This window comes from Amblyomma maculatum, chromosome 1 (genome assembly GCF_055883805.1).
Source record: "Amblyomma maculatum isolate TAMU_Amacu chromosome 1, ASM5588380v1, whole genome shotgun sequence".
NCBI lineage: Eukaryota > Metazoa > Arthropoda > Arachnida > Ixodida > Ixodidae > Amblyomma > Amblyomma maculatum.
Window position 1 is genome coordinate 379,941,318 of NC_139344.1, and position 20,806 is coordinate 379,962,123.

Sequence of the window (20,806 nt, forward strand, 5' to 3'; positions counted from 1 at the left end):
ATCAATGCTGGGCCATGCCAGCTGCCAGCTGCCAGCTATCAACTACCACCTGCCATACCCATGCAGGTGAGTTTTGCTCACAACTCCGACAACGCCTGAGTTTTAGTACAATAAGTCTTTTAATGCTATGGGGTGCAAATGCACCGTCCCACACGGCACAAAAAAAAAAAAAAAACGCTCCTTATCAAATATCCTCGATAACATCTCTATCTCACAATGACATTCCTGTTTTTAGCTTAGATTCATGCGTAGCCATAGTGACACATTTCTAAGCTATATTCTTTTCTGCGTACTCGGTACTATTCCCTCTACTCCTTTCTGAACTTGGTGACAGTTGGCGGGGAAGCTAACTTCCATTCTCCAGAAGCAGCACACAGCACAGTTCAGGGTTCAGCTGGGTTCAGCCCCTTCCACAAGGCACTTCCTGAGCTGGATTACTGCCGATCCCCTTACTGCAACCCTCGATCTGCCCTCCCTTACGAGCCCCTACCCACTTTCACCATCCCGAGGCACATATCCACCACTCACGAGTCCAACCCTATACAAAAACGGGATGTTAAGGAAAGTGGAAGGAGGGGGGGGGGGGGGGGGGGGGGGGGCATAAATATTCCATATATGACAGCGGCAAGCATTCAGCAAAGGAAAAATATTGACGCAAGTTCAGACGTTTGTACTGAGCAAACTGGTAAAATCTCCAAAAGCTTCGATTGTCAGCGCTTTGATTTTATGAAGCATTAAGGCAGAATCGGCAATGCTCACACATGATCATCGCACCACACTGTCTGATTGTCGGCCCTTTTTTTTTTTTCGCTTTGCTAATGCGTGTATCGTGCGTCTTCTTATTAATACACGTACTTGAAACGCTACTGTAATACCTCTACAGCTTTAGCATAGGTTAATCAAAATCGCCGGCGTTTTACTCCAGGCTGGTTTCCAACGTGCAGGCACAGGTTGTGATGTCGACGGGGCCGCGTTTCATACAGCAGCAAGTGAAACAATCGTGTTTCCGCTCCGGCAATGCGATCCGCCATACAGGTGCGGCGGCGCAGCGCAGACGCTCTGTGCTGAGGATTCAACGGGCGTACCTGTAGCGCCGTCCGCGTGACGAACGAGAAAAGCAGCGAATAGCCACGAATCGCGAGCATTCCACTTCGTCAAGCTCTGCCGTTAATCTTTCTCGAGAAAGGAGCACTAGCCCTTCTTTAAGCTCTGCCGTCATTCTTCCCCAAGAAAGCAGCAAGGCGGCCTTACAGACTTAACTACGATAGAGAAGCTGAGAGAAGCCCAAGCCTTTCTGGGCGTTTACATCGGCTTCGTCGGGAATGCCGGACGCCCAGGGATTTGGCTCCGGACAACACGTACCGTACGCGCCGATTGTGCTTCGACCCGAAGATGCGGAACAAGCCGACATCGACAAGGATGAGGTGGAAGAATCGGCAACAATCTCGGACGGCTTCGATGAAGTGCAGTTCAGTGAGACAAGCTCGCCGGCCGAGAATGACGGGAGCTTCGTCCGCAAGTGCAGAAGAAAAATGCCGCTACTACCCATCATTCATACGCATTTCTGGGTAGCTGCAGCGTACGCGCTTCTGGCCCCGCTGTTTCCTGCATTGGTAAGATTCGACGCTATGTGACTTGTACTCGCGAGCTTACACAGCATTTGGGAAGCGGGCTAACAGAAAAAAAAATATACCAGTTGGTATTATTGTGTGTGTTCGTATCGAGAAATTAGTGTAGTATATTTGAATCTACAATCGACACGGGGGAGAAGTGAAGCATGATTTGCACATCTGTACGTGCTGTGAGGGTGAGTAAATTTGTAATGTGTGATAAGTGCCATATTTTCCAAAGCCAGACATCACTTCCATGCTCCTGATACTATCGAAAAATATTATCCATAGGCGGATAGCGATTCCATAGATTCACTTCAAAAAGGTCATTTCTGAATTCGAAGCAATCATGCCACTTCCTGGTAGGTCTCACCAGCCTATTTATTTTTGTAAATTACGGTGCATCATAAGCAAAGAAGAACATGTTCGGAAAAATAGGATTGTCTCATTTCATTTCCTTTGTACTTGTTAAACTGTACCTTTCTTTGTTAGATATTCAGTGATTATACACTATTAGCGAGATGAGTTTCGTATGTTTACAACGTTTGACGTTCCACAGAGACTCAGCCTATGGAACGCCGTAGTGAAGGGCTCTGGAAATTTATACCACCTGAGGTTCTTTAACGCACACTAGCATCGCACAGCACATGGGCGCCATGTTTTCAGCGCCATCCAAAGACGTTCGCCGTAGCCGGGATTCAATACCACGTCATTGGGTTCAGTAGTCGAGTGACAACAGAGCCACTGCAGTGAGTCAGCAAAACAAGGAGTAGCCTACACCGGTAAAGCATTCCCGCCTCTCACGAAAACGCGTTAAACTAAGAAGTAACATGCATAGTCGTGTACTCGTAAATTATCCACCGCAATTATTGCTTGGAAGGAAAACGAAATGAGGCAGAGAAAGACGAGAATACTTGACAGAGTTCTATTTTAATAAAGTTGATAGAAAACTGGAAGAAATTGTACTTCTTGTGAAGTGTGGAAGCGCTTTTTCTGTTCCGTGGTCTGCTGACATCGTGAATTAAAAAGTGCACTAAATGCAACTCTTTTCATCACTCTGCTTGGTAGTGGTCGGTTGAGTCCACATTAGATTCAAATTTTCCACAAGTCCCCAAAGTTATTTTTTTTTATTTATTTTATCGCGATCAGTAAATCTCTTTTGGTTGAATTGAGAAACAAATATTCATAGATGCTCTAAGGCATGTTTCGCAGGTGGATTAGAATTAAAAGCTCTAACGAAAGCGCTCTCAAACCTGATAGCAGAAAGCATGTTCTGCCCATAAATCAATAAAGCTTATAGTCCTCATTTGGGGCTCTTCTTTGTTTTCCCCGAAAATTATTCTGAGAATAAATTGTGTACTTAGCCCAGTACTTCAAGCCCGATGGGATTTAGAAAACTCTTTCCACTTTCACTCTCACCTTCCTCCCATCCCTTACGGCGCGGTTGAGGTGTTCACAGAAAACAAGTGAGACAGTTACCGCGCCTTTCCCCTCCTCTAAATCAATCAATCAATCAATCAGTGGAAGGCAGCATCTTACTAAGCACATCTTTGCCGGTCTGCTGACCGTGAGATGAAACGCCATTTTCAGATAAACTTGAAGGTTGGTGTGAAACTTTCAGTAAGGATGCGTAAGAAATTCGGGCCAGTACATCCGGCTGGCTGTGGCCTAACGGATAGAGAAAAGAATCGATACTGACTCAACCTTTGTTTTGCAGGAATTCAAATATGCACTAGAAATTAAGGTTACTCCATCCCTTGCCATCGAACCCCACTGCCCAGCCCCCCTTCCACCCCCACAAAAAACAAAAACTCAATAATTAAAAAGCACAGAGAGAACATAATGAAAGCAGTCCTAACATAAAAACGACGACTGCATTTGCTTTGTTTTCCTCTCTGCGCCGCTTTTTCTTCGCTAAGAGGGTCCACTTTATTTTGTTCTTTAAGGAATGCTATCGAAGTCTGGTTTGGTTGCACATGCTAAACAGTAAAATGTCGAATACCTCAATGCGAATTCTTATTTTGGCTTTCTAGGCCGTCTCCAGAGGTCTCGAGGCCTGGGAATATGGATTTGTGTTTTCCCTGGGAAAGATAACCACAATTATTGGTTCAGCATGGGCGAAAAAATTGGTAAGTAGAATTATATATATATATATATATATATATATATATATATATATATATATATATATATATATATATATATATATATATATATATATATATATATATAAACTTTTTCTACAAGCACATCAACAAAACATTCGACAAACCTGTCTCCTTCACTTTCAAGGTAAAAATTTTGCTGCTCCCATTAAGAGAAATATCGTCGGCGTTGTTTGCAGTGCTTGAGAGGTGACCAAACAGTGCGTCAAGAGGCCTCGATGCTCGCAGCCTATGACAACAAAATCTCGTAATAGAGACCCATCCAAGACCGGAGCCTCCGCCTTTTCAAACAACGTTATGCATCTTGTTCTTCTATATGTAGACAGCCCCGGTGGACCTCCATGCGGCGACAGTTAACCCTACATTTCGATCAAAACTGCGATGCAACCGTTTGTCGTACCGCTTTTCGGATATTGAGCCATGCCATTTCTTTTATCATAAAGCATACATCAGAGGTTTGCTCGCGAGGGGGGTTCGAACCGACAAAGTATGTAACTGTGCCTTCAGACCGAGGTTTCGGCGATTGCGGCTCCCAGACGCTGCATGGACCTTGATACTCTGTTCCCAATGTGCAAACGCACACACGATATGCAATACAAGAAGAAAGTATTTTATATACAATTCGAAACCTGCCCTCAAAAAAATTCAAGCGCGCGCGCGTGCGTGCGTGTGTGCGTGCGTGCGTGCGTGCGTGCGTGCGTGCGTGTGTGTGTGTGTGTGTGTGTGTGTGCGTGCGTGCGTGCGTGCGTGCGCGTGCGTGCGTGCGTGGGTGTGTGTGTGTGTGTGTGTGTGTGTGTGTGTGTGTGTGTGTGTGTGTGTGTGTGTGTGTGTGTGTGTGTGTGTGTGTGTGTGTGTGTGTGTGTGTGTGTGTGTGTGTGTGTGTGTGTGTGTGTGTGTGTGTGTGTGTGTGTGTGTGTGTGTGTGTGTGTGTGTGTGTGTGTGTGTGTGTGTGTGTGTGTGTGTGTGTGTGTGTGTGTGTGTGTGTGTGTGTGTGTGTGTGTGTGTGTGTGTGTGTGTGTGTGTGTGTGTGTGTGTGTGTGTGTGTGTGTGTGTGTGTGTGTGTGTGTGTGTGTGTGTGTGTGTGTGTGTGTGTGTGTGTGTGTGTGTGTGTGTGTGTGTGTGTGTGTGTGTGTGTGTGTGTGTGTGTGTGTGTGTGTGTGTGTGTGTGTGTGTGTGTGTGTGTGTGTGTGTGTGTGTGTGTGTGTGTGTGTGTGTGTGTGTGTGTGTGTGTGTGTGTGTGTGTGTGTGTGTGTGTGTGTGTGTGTGTGTGTGTGTGTGTGTGTGTGTGTGTGTGTGTGTGTGTGTAAGCCACCAGAAACGTGAACATGGCATATAGTTGTGTACGACATATTTTGGTTCGCGAAATATATAATTAGGTTTTGTTGTGAAAAGACAACGTACACCACAGACTGAACACAGATGGCTTTCTATTTTGTTTCCAGATCCAGCAGACATCTCCAAAAACAGTATTTCTTATAGGCCAGGTGGGATACTTTCTGGGAAATGCCTTGTACGGGTAAGTTTCCACTAAGGAAAGATCCTCGAACTCATTCCACTGCATGACGCATTTGCCTTCACCTTTTTCTTAAGCCGAGAATTCAAATTCCGGACTTTACAATATTCCCTCGCGGTTTTTGAATTGTGCTCTTTAATTTGGAAGATCTCTAAAGCTTAGTATTACTTATTGCGTAAACTGGAACCGCCTGTATACATTAATTACAAAATAGAAGACTTCCCGGAAAGTTAGAAATTTCCTCAAAAATGTATCAAAAATCACGCGAGTTTATGGAAGCACGCAATGGTGCCACGTGTATCAAAAATTCAAAGGGTATCACAGCTAATAATGAATAACCACAGTTCTGTGGGAATATGAAATAACAAAAGGTCGAAAAAATGCACTGAAAGTGAACATCAACTGCAAGTTTATAAATAAACTAAGGTAGGCAAAGTATTCAGTACCGCCATATGTCTTCCACAATGCCAAACACTATAGAGCAAAATGCAATCTTTTGGGACACAAGGGCCCCAAATAGCGATATATTTCATGTAACTCGTTTTTTTTTTGATGATATCCAAACCCAACCAAAATGTTTAGTCAGGGGTATTTGAAATATTAATAAATAAATAATTCTGAGGCCAATCACAATACTCCCTAATGCCAATTTCAGCACAGCGTTTTAGAGTTTGTGCATACTGAGGCAACAAATTTGAGTGGTGCTTATGTATGTATGCATGCATATGTTGGACGTACATATGTATGTATGTATGTATGTATGTATGTATGTATGTATGTATGTATGTATGTATGTATGTATGTATGTATGTATGTATGTATGTATGTATGTATGTATGTATGTATGTATGTATGTATGTATGTATGTATGTATGTATGTATGTATGTATGTATGTATGTATGTATGTATGTATGTATGTATGTATGTATGGTTGGTTGGTTGGTTGGTTGGTTGGTTGGTTGGTTGGTTGGTTGGTTGGTTGGTTGGTTGGTTGGTTGGTTGGTTGGTTGGTTGGTTGGTTTGTGGGGTTTAACGTCCCAAAGCGACTCAGGCTATGAGAGACGCCGTAGTGGAGGACTCCGGAAATTTAGACCACCTCGGGTTCTTTAACGTGCACTGACATCGCACAGCACACGGGCGCCTTGCTTTTCGCCTCCATCGAAAAATGTATGTATGTATGTATGTATGTATGTATGTATGTATGTATGTATGTATGTATGTATGTATGTATGTATGTATGTATGTATGTATGTATGTATGTATGTATGTATGTATGTATGTATGTATGTATGGTCGGTCGGTCGGTCGGTCGGTCGGTCGGTCGGTCGGTCGGTCGGTCGGTCGGTCGGTCGGTCGGTCGGTCGGTCGGTCGGTCGGTCGGTCGGTTGGTTGGTTGGTTGGTTGGTTGGTTGGTTGGTTTGTGGGGTTTAACGTCCCAAAGCGACTCAGGCTATGAGAGACGCCGTAGTCGAGGACTCCGGAAATTTAGACCACCTGGGGTTCTTTAACGTGCACTGACATCGCACAGCACTCGGGCGCCTTGCTTTTCGCCTCCACCGAAAAAAGTATGTATGTATGTATGTATGTATGTATGTATGTATGTATGTATGTATGTATGTATGTATGTATGTATGTATGTATGTATGTATGTATGTATGTATGTATGTATGTATGTATGTATGTATGTATGTATGTATGTATGTATGTATGTATGTATGTATGTATGTATGTATGTATGTATGTATGTATGTATGTATGTATGTATGTATGTATGTATGTATGTATGTATGTATGTATGTATGTATGTATGTATGTATGTATGTATGTATGTATGCATGTATGTATGTACAGTTGCAAAGAACTCTTCCTTTTCGCACGAGCCAAAAAGAATTTCTCAGAAGAGAAGAAATAAGAGCCACGAGCGAGTGGCGCAGATGTCGTGGATCTTCTCTCTTGTGAAATTATCTTTGTCTTGTGACTCTCTCGTGGTTCCAGAATCGTGATTATTGCTCGGTTACCCCGAAAACGGCCCCGACAGCGGTGCGGCTCAGCCACCAAAAGGGCGCTTAAGAGCAACGCTCTAATAAATAAATTAGGTTGCGTGCACTGGTTTACAGGCTGTACTTAAGCTAAGTACCATTGTACTCAGAAAGGCAAAGTGGTAAAACTCCTTCCTGACAAAGCTGCTCCCGCAATCTGGTTTACAGGGACGGACCGCGTGCCGAGGATACTGGACAACCGACTCTGATGTTCAACTCGTGTGATGTGATGTCTACAGAACGCGCGGGTTCATGCTTCAACTTCCTGTAATGTGCATGCATTACAGTTTATTAACGTACACACATTGATTCATACCCACCACTTCTAAACGTCTATCACGAGTGCAGTGGCTTTATAATTCCACGTACAAAAGGAGAGAAAGAGTAACACATTTACTTATAAAAAACAGAAATAGCTCTTGCGTACTGGCAGGGCTCAGAAAAGTCCAGAAGCCCTCTGGCCTCCGATCACGCCTTCATAACGGTCGCCACAGCTCTTTAAATGAGCGATTACTCGTACATCTCTGGAATCAAGACGCTATCCGCGACCAATCACAGCTTCAGCGATAAAATTGTTCTCTTTCATGAAATCATCATTATACTGTAATTCATCTAACGAATCTTCTCATTGGTGTATAAGTAGTCAAGCATTTCTCTGCATGACTGAGATTCCCGGTTAGGACAATCTTGTATAGTATTAAGAAGAAATAGCTAATTATACCAACAAATAATTTCAATCGCAACAATCAGTTTCTAAACTGATAAATGTTCCTATAACATTGCTTCCAACTGCCGCAATATTAAATATTTCAAGCGCTCATATAACTACAAACGTAGCCTAAATGACTATACCTAACCACGTTTCAAGTTCTAATTCAGAAGCTTTCATAGTACTCTAAACCTGAGAGCTTGTGTTCGGTCGCTGTCTTTTACCTGTTGCAGCGCCCTTTACTGGATCCCGGGCGATTATTTGATGCTTGGCATAGCTTTGTTTGGAGGTGCAGTAGGAGGACTGAGCGAATCTCTCTACAGCGTCGCCAGTTATGCAACAGCCACCGTCATTTTCGCGGATAACTTGGGCTTCGCTGTGGTGAGTTGAGATCTCGCAGAGAACTTGTGGTTTTTCTAACAGCACGCGGCAACTGATACAATTTTCTCCTATCCCGACATTTAGGCTGGAATGCAGTTTTTATGGGGATCGGGAGGATCGACCGGCGCTATCATTGGCGGCGCAATTGCAGATGTGAGTCACGGTACAATATTTGAAATGGCCCAACTGCCGTGGGCTTAGGCAGCAAATTTTGGTCGGACCAGTTGCGGATATATTAAGCATATTATATTGGTAAAAGCATTTTGCGATTCTCGACGAGAATACCTTTGCTTAGAGGTGTCTCCTGCAAATTAGAAGAAATTTAAGTAGGTGCTTCGTGGCATCTTGCCGCGACTGTATATGCACTATCATGGACAAAAGTCTGTGGATCCCGCAAACTGCAACTAAAGCGCAAACTGTCGTATCATCCAGTAGTCTTGGAGCCGATTTCTCGATGTGAAAGTTTGACTTTAGTTCTTTCATGTGTGCTAGAGAAATAAGGTGATAAATCACTTACGTCGTGCTTATAGTCCAAAACCGCCACACGTGCGGTCCAAAGACTTTTGTTCCCGTTAGTACACCTAAGGTCATGCATGGCTTCCTAAAGTTGTTTATTCTCTAAATTGTAGCTTCATGACGAGAGACGCTGCATGGGTGCAATTCGAGAGACAAGGAGACAAATATGTCACGACTCTTTAAACTTCCTTTTTTTGGGGAAACAAAAAACCATCACGCATTAAGAAATAATTTTTTTTCCCTTGTTCTTTTTCAGCTGTGGGGATATCCAGCATCCTTCTTAGTGGTCTCTTTGTTGTTCCTCCTTTCCACCCCTTTTATCGTGACGACGACGGTGTTCAGAAGAAACCGGGAGCGTAAGGAAAAGAATATCTTGACTTTTCTTTTGTAGTTGTTAAGCTGCTTGGGTTTCTGGTTTTTTGGAAATGACGAGCAGAAAGTAATTCGGAGCACACAAATCTTGAAAAGTATCCGCTGTGATGCCAGTAAATTATCAACAATCCACTGAAATATAATGTCACATTCAAACAGTTACTTTCTTATAATTTCTTTCAATGCGAAGCATTTCCTGACTCATGGGTGGCATCATCAAAGTATGTCATTCGTGCGCGCCTCCAGATAATGTACTCGTGAACTAATATTTATAAAACATGATCGTATCCACGTCAGTAATCGAACCACCGTCCTTCCGCGTCTCAGCCGAGCACACTACCACTACTACACTCTTAATCTTGCCCCACATATGTGTTAAAAGAGTTCCGGTTACAATCGCAAGGTCCATCTATAAAAGTGTAAGTTCGATTTATACCTAGATCATTTTTAACACGTATGTGGAACCGAATTAAGAATGTAATCCGCCGAATTTCTGTGAATGTGCCCATAATTCTCCTTGATAGCTTAAGTACGCTGAAGGAGCTGAAGGAAATAAACAATTCAAATTATTAAAGATGAAAGTAATAAATACATGAAGTAATATTAGAAATAAAATTGACAAAATAGAAAGATCAAGAATGAACAATAAAAAATAACGCGTCTAATAACGAAAAAACGCACAAACAATGCTCACACTTCCGTATTTCTGCAGTAAAGGTTCGCAGCTCTCTACACTTTTACACCCCTTCATACAAACATCTTTCTAACGACAAACGAAATTTCGTGAGCAGATGTCGCTATCCAGCCAACGACATCGGTGAAAAACTCTGGGCAGTGACTAAACTTGCCTAACTTTACTGCTTAAGAACAATGTCTACATGGCTGCGCGCAATATTTGCGCTGTGCACTGCACTCAGACGCCGTATTATATTTTACCTTCGTTTTCCAGCCGCAAGTACCAGTCCGCCAGCTGTTCGCGGCAGCCCTACAACGAAAAACGACGTGAGGCACGTCCGGCTTCTTCGGGACCTTAGGTTTCTTGCATTGCTATTTAACTTATTCCTCGACGGTCTAGTATTCGGATTCCTCGAACCAACTTTAGAACCCTACTTAGACCAGGTGCGCAAAAAATGCACGTTAAGACACTAGTTCAGTCATTTTATTTGCTCGCCAGCACCTGTTTTCAGGTTTCACAAGTGGCATTTTCCTTCCAGTTTCACCAAAGCAATTCAGACGTTGGCTCAGTTTTCAGCGTATACTCGCTCAGTTTCTGCATAGCATCGCTCATATGCGGCCTCATCAGCCACTATAAGGTAAGAAAAATCTGATTTCAAGTTGTTCAAATATTTGTGCTCCACAATTCTGTATTTCTACTCAGAATGTTCTGAGTCAGTTTCCTGTTTAATGATATACAGAGTTAATACAAAGCTCTCAGCGACCTGGCTTAAACTTAAAAAGCTAACATTAAATAACATGTGAGGAGGGCAGACATTTTGGCTAATCTTTCTATTCAAGCATTTCAACTAACTGTTCAATTATTCTTTTGTATGAAGCTACGCACGAACAAAAAAGGGGAAAAGATTTGCCTGTTTCTTTTAGCACGGAGAAAATAGTTTCAGTGTTTGCTATTTTCTTAATCATATTAGGCAATTACTACAGTTCAAAATTTTTTCGCTTGTGTTTTCTTTTCCCACGTTGTTTAGGCTGAGATCCTTTTCCTACCTCTTGCGCATCTACTCAACGTCGCAGGTTACATCGTCATGGGTCCTGCGCCATTTCTGCCTTACCACCCGTGAGGAATCTCGTACATAAAAGAAGACAGCAACGTATATACTTACTTTGTTATACTGGGCGTCGTGCGTAATTTAACCATGGTTCGAAAGTACAGAACTGTCATTTTGTACTAACTGTTAGCATTGAGCACGTGTACATGTGACTGTCTTCTTTTTCTCGTTTGTTTTTTATCAAGTAATATGTGAAGAAGTTTACAGTAGATGCCAAACAGCGCCATCGCTGAAAATTCTCTCTGCCTGTGGACAATATGTTTTTTTCCATGCCCTGGAGATATCGCACGTCTCTTCAACGCACGATGATAGCGACAGCTGTAACTAGGACACCAGAACAATTACTAGTAGAATGTCTGTTAGCATTAAACTATATTTCGAAACAATGTCATCCTTTAAATATATTCTGCGTGTCATAGATGTGTTCATAGTTCGAAAAAGACGCTCTTTCAAAGCTGAAGTCATTATATATTACTGTTCCCGTGTACACTGCGATGTCAGTGCACGTTAAATAACCCTTGGTACTCGATAACTCTAGAGCCCTTTACTAGGTCTTCCAACATATCCTGATCGCTTTCGGGTGTTAAACTCTGCTAACCAAATCAAACCAGGTTTCACCTAACGCTAGTGAATCAGAAGTTAATCGTTCCACCTTCATAGGGTGCGATTCAACGGAAAATAATAAGCTATGATATCAATAAAACGCAATACTCTTTTAAAAAAAATAAGCGTTTCGTATATGAAGCTATGTTATCACAGCAAAAAAACATTCGAATTTTTACGTTAAACACCCAGGAAAAACTGTAATGCAGTGTGAACCGTACCTAAGCAGTCTTCAAAATCTGAAACCTCATCGCGTTCAGAATCGTCATCAGCAGCATAGCTATTTTACTATTTCCCTCCTTTTAACAGATGTGCTTGATTGAAACCACAGCACCTGACGCCTGCCAACCAAATGAAATATGGTCCCCCACTTTCTTATGAGTAATATACCTTCTGTGTCACGGCATTACCGGCGCAAAGCAAGTCGTGATCTAAGTGTGGGCGCAAGCTGGCAGAATAGGCTTTCGAGAGAGATTTATCGTGACATTTGTATCCTGAAGTTACACGTTTCAGGCATTTCTGTGGTCAATATCATCAAATATATTTAATCCTGTAATCATTTAAAGCAAAACTGACTTAGTTGGCCTTGCTTTCTTGGCATGAATTAAGCTTTCCAAACAGGATCAGCTGTCAGCTTTCTTTAGCAGGTTCTTCTTGTTCCTCCAACCAGCATCGTAGCTTTGCTTGCTGACATGCAGTTGTCGTTTTTGCATTACAGAAGCATGGGCTTAATTTATGCCTCCCAAGTCCTTCTTGGTGCCGGGGTTGCCTCCATGCACGTGCTCTCATACTCAAGTGCAATCAAGCGAGCAATGTAAGTGGTAACTACAGTGATAATTCAGCCCAACTATTATTCAAGTGTCAGTATAGCGCACCCGGTACAATGTTACCCCAGGCTGGATAATGTTAATTTTCTGTTAGTACTGAAAAAGCAGTGTTGACGTAAGCACTCCTTTAAATAATATTGATTTATATCAATGGAGACATCAGCGTAGAATTACATTACGCAGTCCAAATATCCAGACCACCATTTAAGTCAGCTGAAGCGAACAGAACAAGAAGATCGATTTTAAAAATCCTGGAGTCCCCAATCGCGCATTACAAGGACGTCAGCTCCTGTTCTTAGGCAATTAAGCACTTTCACAAAATGTGCCGGAAGTTTGTCGGCTGGATATTATTGCGCAAATATATACGCTGTCATGATGGATACCAAGGTCGGGGAGAAGTCCTAAATCTGTTTGGGAATTCTCTGTAGGTTCGCGCTAATCTCAAGGGACAGGGGTGGTACAGCGGGAAGAAGCCATATCTGTCTGAGGATGACGTGCGGCAACCCTTCGCTCTTGACTGAAGCACAGCTCTGAACGCATTCTCCGCTGAGCAGCTCCGTCAGTCGAGCTAGCAAGAAGCGAAGGAAAAATCGGCATCTAGTGCCTTGAATGTTCTTTGCACAATGCGCGTCACCGGTATTTGTTCTGCAGCTCAGGGCTAAAATATCCGTTCAAAGAAACTATTTCTATGACATTCCATTGCACTCCCTAAACGGGTGCTTAATAATTAACCGCTTTTAAAAACACATCCGCACGACTGCAAATATTCAGGTTAGGCCGGTATAATAGTGGAGCGTTTCTGTACAGCGATTCCTTGCGAACTTTTTGAGCAATTATAGACTTGCCACCTATTCTACTTAGGCGCATTCCAACATCTCTTTTTATATATATATATATATATATCGCCGAAGTGTGGATAGTTAAATAAGCTTCAAAACTGGCTCCAAAACACGAGGAAACTGCGCCATCATTCAGGAAAAAAAAATCTGTCTTTGTTGTGCTGTATTCTAACCATCGTCATTGGGGTAGACATGTTGCCAGCACGACACCTTAAACCTCATAGTCATTACGCTCGAGTGTGTCGACTAATGAGCACAGCTTATCGTGCTACTCACTAGAGAGCAGGCGAACGCACGGACACATGTGACATCACTCGAAAGATGCAGGCACATTGAGGACTAGGGACGTTACGCGGGTATTAAACCAAGACAAAGAAACGCATCACGAACGGGGGCTTCATACAGCCTCGCGTAAAAATGATAAGGCGGTCAAGGCGGCCGAATGCGATAGGATAACCGAAAAAATGCGTTACGCATTGAATGGTGCGCTGCGGCTACCTGGAACAGCCACTGTTCCAAGAGGCCTACAGTGTTTCGGGTCGCGCCCACCCTCCGACAACTCCAGGAAATGAAATCTTTCTTATGTATACAAAACGAGTGTGTTATACTCAATACAACTACAAACTAAGATGTAGACTGCCGCAAACAATATCTAATAATAGTGTGGTTTACATTTTCTAGTAAAATCACGGAACATTACTGCACTGCGTTAACACCATAAGAGATGACATCGTAAAAAAAAAAAAAGAGCAAAACCAATAAAACATAACTTTTGCCAGGTAGCTCATGTGGTGCGTATGGTGTTGGTGCACACAACGAAACTTTCAAAAAACGGCTTCCGGTTAAAACAGCTGTGAAATCTTTCGCGCCATCCCTATTACCGCGCTAGCGACTGCTGTTTAGGAGCTGGGGGGAGTACAGGTGCTCTTTTTTTTTTTTGTCACCGCCTTTAGCGTAGTACGTTGCAAGCCTTAAAAAGCCGCTTACCTACCTACCGTCCTAGACCTCATTCTTCGGATGCCTACTCGGGGCCCATCTTGAACAAAGTGTAGCTAGCGCCATCTATGACCCACCCTGGAAAGCGCTACACCAACCCCCCCCCCCCCCCCCCTCCAAGTATTTCAGGTTCACAGCTGCTTCACGATAACGCCACGTTTACCACAGTATTGTGCGAGCGAGAAAGGTCAATGAGTGACTTCATCTCCTTGGTTTTCCTTAAGCTTATACTTCACAGTGGTGCTGTTCAGATGCTTCTCAGGTGTTCTTTAACGTTTTAAGATTTGCGCAGACGTTGACAGACCGTTTTCGACATGTCAATTATGCTCAGTTTTCCAGTCAACAATAGGTTACAGCACAAAATTGTTTTATTACAGTTTTCATTACTATTTCCGCCTATCTTCTGCACTGTCAGTAAATGAGCTTGGATTTTATGATTGTTTTTGTTGAAGAGTTAGTACTATGTGAGTCATAATGAAGAAATAATCGAAGTGTCAAGATTGTTGCGTCAGCCAAGTCTTTGCTTTGTCGCAGCGCTAAAGGCTACCCAGAAGACATTGACACCAGCAGTTTTGTCTGTGGAGCAATATTCATCTCCTACGTTTCTGGGTAAGCTGCCCTCATCAAGCGCAAGTACGTGACGCATCATCCCTAGAGACTGGCTACCCGTAGGTGGTATGAGGATAGCCGGTTTATAACATCTATCTCGAGTGCTCTTGTGCATAATGCATTTTCTTAAGAGAGTACAGTAATGTTTACGTCTGTATATTGTGAAGACTGGACATTATTTATATTTCTTTTATACTTGCAGACACTAACTCTGTATGTTAAATTATATTCGCCGTACATTAGGCGGTATGCGCTAGAAAACATTATCTTTATTGTTTTTTTATTAGCCCAAAGTAAACTCTGTATGTTTGAGTAGCCCGCCGTGCTTTATATGGTGCGGGCTAGGCAGTGTACTTGTTTTTTCTATTTGCCCACACTAGCCTCTTTCAGTTTATCTTAAAACATACATAAAAATATACACAGACATTTAGATTCTCCAGGAATATAACTGGGGCGCTGACAAGTTCATGACACTGCATACTTTTTGTGAGCTTTCTCCTTACAACAACGACAAAAAAACATGTCCTAACTGTCTATGAAAGGCACATTTATGAGTTCAGATCCAGTATTAGGGAAATGTTCAAAGTCGAATTGCCTTTTAAAATAGAGCAGCTTTTTCCAGCGACTTTCTTAATGCAAAATACACCGTGATCATATCGAGAAAATAAATGACAGTGTTTTCTTGCTGTGTACATCTGCAAACCAATAAAGTCCTTTAAGTCATAACAGTGTGCTTTCTGAAACATCCACTGGCGACAATAAGTGTCTTCCAAAAAAAGTTTACCCATTCGAGCTTATAAAATATCCCTTTTAATAAAAATAACTTTGCATTAGTAGGGCACGGCAGTATGTCAAAACGGATCAACTTCAATTTCTCTGTAACGTCCCTGAGTGTACGCGAGCTTATTTGACTTTAAGCGTTCACACTACGCACAGCTATTCAACAAAGCGCGGATTCGACTTATCTAAGGGAAAACGACTTTGCCTCCAGCACTACCCCCCGTTTTGTATTGTAAGTGCTAGTTATTACTTCTTTTTTGTTTCGCCAGAGCTACCATAAGTCCACCTGTAAGCGGATATTTGGTCGAAGCACTGGGATTCAGGAACGGGTCTATGATACTGCTTGGAGTTCTGGTTGCTTGGGTAAGCGAACGTTTGGACAACAATGTCGAAAATTGTTTTTATCTAGTGTAACGACAATTAAATTTTTCGTCACGCGCACTTGCTGATGGCTGCTGTTATCTTTTTGTGTGCTGTAACACGTGTGCGCATTGAAAATCTGTTCGAACTATTGACCAACGAAATATTGAGTATACTTTGTTCTTCTGGATAGAAGTTCCATAAACGCAATCAGAAAACGTACTCTTATTCACGAATTGTTCAGTTCAGTGTCTAGTGTTCTGTCGAGAGAGAGAGAAAGAGATAAGATTATACAAAATCGCCTAACGTGGCGGTAATCCAGTAGTTCATTTCATATTGATATTTAATCAGTTATTTATCGTTATCACGTACAGCCAGATTGAGCCCCGCATTTCTCCGTAATTCATGCACAAAAAACCGAACGAGCGTCCTACTCCTTTTTCGCTTCTGTCAACCTGAATATTTTGTCAAGACAGAAAATAACCTGTTTATAAAGCGTCGGCAAGTTCTTCGAAAACCGCTGTTAATAACTTTTACAACGCACAAACTCCTCATATCCTTGCACAATTACATCTCTTGTGAAAAGCATTCGTAATTGTAGCAAAGTTGCTTCCTTAGATAATGTTTGTTCACTGGCGAGAGGAACAAGTTGCTTTATATTAGTGGCCACAAAAAATTTCAGTGGCCCCCAGTCTAACCTACCAGGAAAACTGTCACTCCCGAAAACCTGCCAGGACGATGTAGAATAAGTCTAATTATTACTCCGAAATGCTCTACATTTTCATGCAGCGGATCTAACTACACTATCCCTGTTGTTAAGGATGTGCAGAAAACTAGGGAAGCATTTCCGACCCCTTTAGCAGCAGTTTATACATCCTACAATACAACATTCTTTTCTCGCGGTTCAGACATTACGGGACACAAATGTTCAAATTTATAGCGATCATCATTCACCGTATATGCTCAACTGCTAATGAAACCAATAGGGCGGGCGCACTCGGCAGCCCAAACAGTGCTCCAAGTCGCAAGCTCTAGGCGATGCAACCATCGCAATGCTCGGTGCATATAATACCAATTCACTGGACTTTGTGAAATTAAATCGCAATGCACGTCCCGTGAGCGCGAACAAAATTCACCTCCAGTGATAGTTTTACAAAACCGCTTTTAAATGGGTTCAGACTGAACTGAATGGCGTATAGGTACTTAAATTTACAGACTTAAATATTCAACAGTGTCGTAGAACTGGAGGCACGTATGGCATTTCCACTTAAGTCATTCATTGCGTCCATTCATTCCAGATGCCAGCTTTGTTATTCCTTCAGAAAAAGTGAAACTGACTCTCTCGGCAGCAGAGGCACGCTCAAGACCTGTTTTGAAGCATGGCCGCAAGAAATAAACGGCTGGAGTCCTCCTGTGTCATCCTTTGTTAGCATGCTGAGAAGTTCAACGTTTGTGGCGCTGACACACCGAGCAAGTGTCCACATATCGTTCTGTCGCGCAACGTGTTCTAGGCCAGTAAAGCCGCTCTTGAGCTCGATGGAGCGTGCGAGCCAGTCTTAGACATCCGCAGGGGGGTCATCACGCACGCACCACTGCAAACTGGAGGAGCACAAAGCCGTTGGAACAGCGAGCAGGTGTTGGGGGCCCACAGGACAGTAGTTGTTTTTCAACAAGAGACCGTAGCGACCGGTTCGGATAAAGAAATTGTCTGCAGCTCCCTGATTGCTCGCGACGGCAAAGTTGGGCTGTGAAGCAAGTTCTTCGCGTTGCTCAATTTTAAACACCTCAACGTCAGAAAACCCTGGGACGACGGCTGAGATGTAATAGTCAAAATTGTCACTGCCACACTCTGTTGGAGGTAGCGGCATTCGCAAGAGACAGTTTGCATAGGCGTGTCGCCGCCCAGTCTTGTATAAAGATTACGTTACACTCCTATAGATGAACAGACGGATGGAGGGCACAGCGCGCGAGGCGACCGCATAGATCTGGAAGATTGAAGAGCTAGCATAGGGAGTGATGGTCAGTCACAATAGTGAATCGGCGACCACAGCAGTACGATGTGAACCTCTGCACAACTAAAAATCACAGCAAGGTACTCTTCTTCGATGACTGCATAGTTCCGCTCTGGCTTGCTGAATTACACCTCCTTCTCAAGCATCTCTTTTACTTGCTCCTGAATTACCTTGCACGCCAATGTGACACACAATAGAAATTTTAGAAACACAATAGAAATACAATAAATCGGGCGAAACAAACCGGTATCGAAAGAGTGGTGGGTATAAGACGTGGGAATAAACGGCGGTTAGCGTAGTTGCGAGAACTCGAAGACAGCTGAGTACTGCAGTACAACTTTTACAAGCAAGCAGCGTTAGGTAGAGCTGTGTTTTGTTAATCATGACAACAATTGTGCGTTTAGGGCTCAACTCAGGGCTGGAAGAGGAGATTTGAATCTTGAGGCGACTGAACGCTACTGAGAGCTGACTTGATACGTCTGGCGCGATCCCGTCCTGTCCTCGGTTTTGTCCTGCAACATTTTGTTGTTAGTCTGTTTGGTACGCTCTAACCAACAACTCATCAGCCTGAACATCGCCGGGGTCGACGACTTGCCGGCCTACCACTTCACATTCCCGAGATGTACCTGGACGGAGAATGCACCCTCAGCCCTACACACAGCACCTCCAGCAAGATTTTACTGGGTAAAACACAGGGGTAGATCCGGGTCATGGCAGACGAGCCAATTCACCTTTGGGTATCGTACAGCTCCTCAAATTCCACCTTTTCTCTTCACCACACTCCATTCTTCTACTCCGTCGTATTTAGTTCTTCCGTGAAAATATGAGCAAAATTTGTAATTAACACGTACGTAGAGAATTAGACAAGACAAATGCGAGAAGAATAATAATGTTGTCAGTACTATTGGCAAGAAACAGCAAAAGAGTACATTAATACTATCGTCATTACAAAAAAAAAATGCAATACAAACGCGTGAAACAATCCAACGCAACAGGGCATAATATATCAGGTGTATATCAGACAATAGGAGCGATGAGTGCTAAATAGGAGGAAAATATCCCTCATGAAAATGAGGTTAATAACCAGCTCTTGAATGAATAATAACATGAGCGTGGTGTGAGCAAATAACTTCAAGTGAGTTGGTAAAGCAATTCAATTGAGTATCGCTGAAAACAACATTAATTCCGTATCATAATTAGCTTGAATTTTTGATTCCAGCACAATCAAATGAAATGCGGCAGTATCTGCTGCATAAATAACATAAGCATAGAATTGAATCTGAGGAGTCATGAATATTTTTGTTGCTAGGTTAGAAACCATAAAACTAATTCTGTGACTATTATTGTGAATTAATCACTTCCATACGACAGTATAATAACAATACTCGCCTAAATTAGATGCAAGCTTAGAAATATCGATATTGTTGGCAAAAGTTGTGTCATCGGCATAAATTATGCAGTTAGAGTTAAGAGAGACACTTTGTAGGATATGATTATATATAAAGAAGACGAGTGGCGCTTAACTCTACCCCTAGGGATCATCACCAATTATATTGTCTGAATTAGATACAGCATTTGAAAATTAACAATTTCAACGCTGTCAACAAAATAGCTGCGTAATAAAGTTAACGTAGTGACACGAATCCCCAAAAGATTCCAGTTATTGAAAGAGAATGTTGTGGCTTACCATATCAAACGCTTTGTTGAAATCAGCAAACAGGGATTTGGTGGAGTGGCTGTTACCTGAATATTGCGCAATGAATTCAGTCAATTAGTGCAAGTTCATTCGAATAGTTTGGTTCGAAGCCGAACTGATGAGGTGAAAGAAAATTTATTTCATGAAATTGTTCATTAGTAGACTTGCCGCATATTTCTCAAATACTTTGCTAAATAAAGGTAGTTTTGATGGATGATAAGAATCCATGATATTTCGGTCACCTCTGTAAAACACCGGTCCTGTTTTGCCCTGCTTAAGTTGAGCAGAAGAAATGTCACTACTAAACACGGAAATTACATCATGTGCAAGAACATGAGAAATGGCTGGAGCAACGACTTTCTTGCAAGGATGAACGTTGGCAATTTGTCACAGACATTACTGCAAGACACACGCTGGACGCAGATAGAGGGAACATGGGCAACGGGTTGCATGAGGAAAATGAGGAAAATGAGATGCATGTGCGGAACCATTCCGAGAAAGCTGTAAGCTGAAAGAGTAAGCAATGTCAATGGAATTAGAGTCCATGATATTAGCACTATTCGTACTAGTGAATTTGACTCGTTTAGAATTCTTTGCGGAGTTTCCAGATAACCTTATCTTAAACTGCGCTGTCTTCTTTCAGCAAGGCAGGCAGGTTACAGGAATCCGTCTTGCAGCGCCTTAGAAGGATCATATTAAACTGCTGGGATTTAAATTTCTTAAGCAGGTTATCTATTTTGCATATTCAATGTAAAACACCAACAGTTACGCGTGAGTTTCGTGGGACATAAAAACCTTTAACGCTAGAGAAAACAGTGGTACAAGAATTAATATTGTCAGTACGTTTCCAGCAAAATTTGTAATACGCTGCATTAGAGCTTGATTCCTTGACGATATCAGTCCAGTCACACTACGATATACTGTGAATACATTTCTCGCAGTCAAATGATCATTTCGTTTGTTTCCAGCTACATGCCGATCAAAGCTCTCAATG

At 42.5% G+C, this 20,806-nt stretch overlaps 1 protein-coding gene across 1 annotated transcript; it reads left to right on the forward strand.

The window, feature by feature from the left end:
- The first annotated feature begins 1,069 nt into the window (after positions 1-1,069).
- On the forward strand, positions 1,070-17,520 carry LOC146208352 (MFS-type transporter SLC18B1-like). Its single transcript, XM_084587258.1, has 13 exons — positions 1,070-1,613; positions 3,644-3,739; positions 5,218-5,291; positions 8,271-8,418; positions 8,503-8,571; positions 9,191-9,290; positions 10,256-10,425; positions 10,521-10,619; positions 11,010-11,098; positions 12,412-12,507; positions 14,890-14,964; positions 16,014-16,107; positions 17,403-17,520. Exons 1-13 carry the CDS (start codon positions 1,323-1,325, stop codon positions 17,433-17,435), a joined length of 1,434 nt encoding a protein of 477 aa, XP_084443384.1. The 5' UTR covers positions 1,070-1,322; the 3' UTR covers positions 17,436-17,520.
- Positions 17,521-20,806: the final 3,286 nt, after the last annotated feature.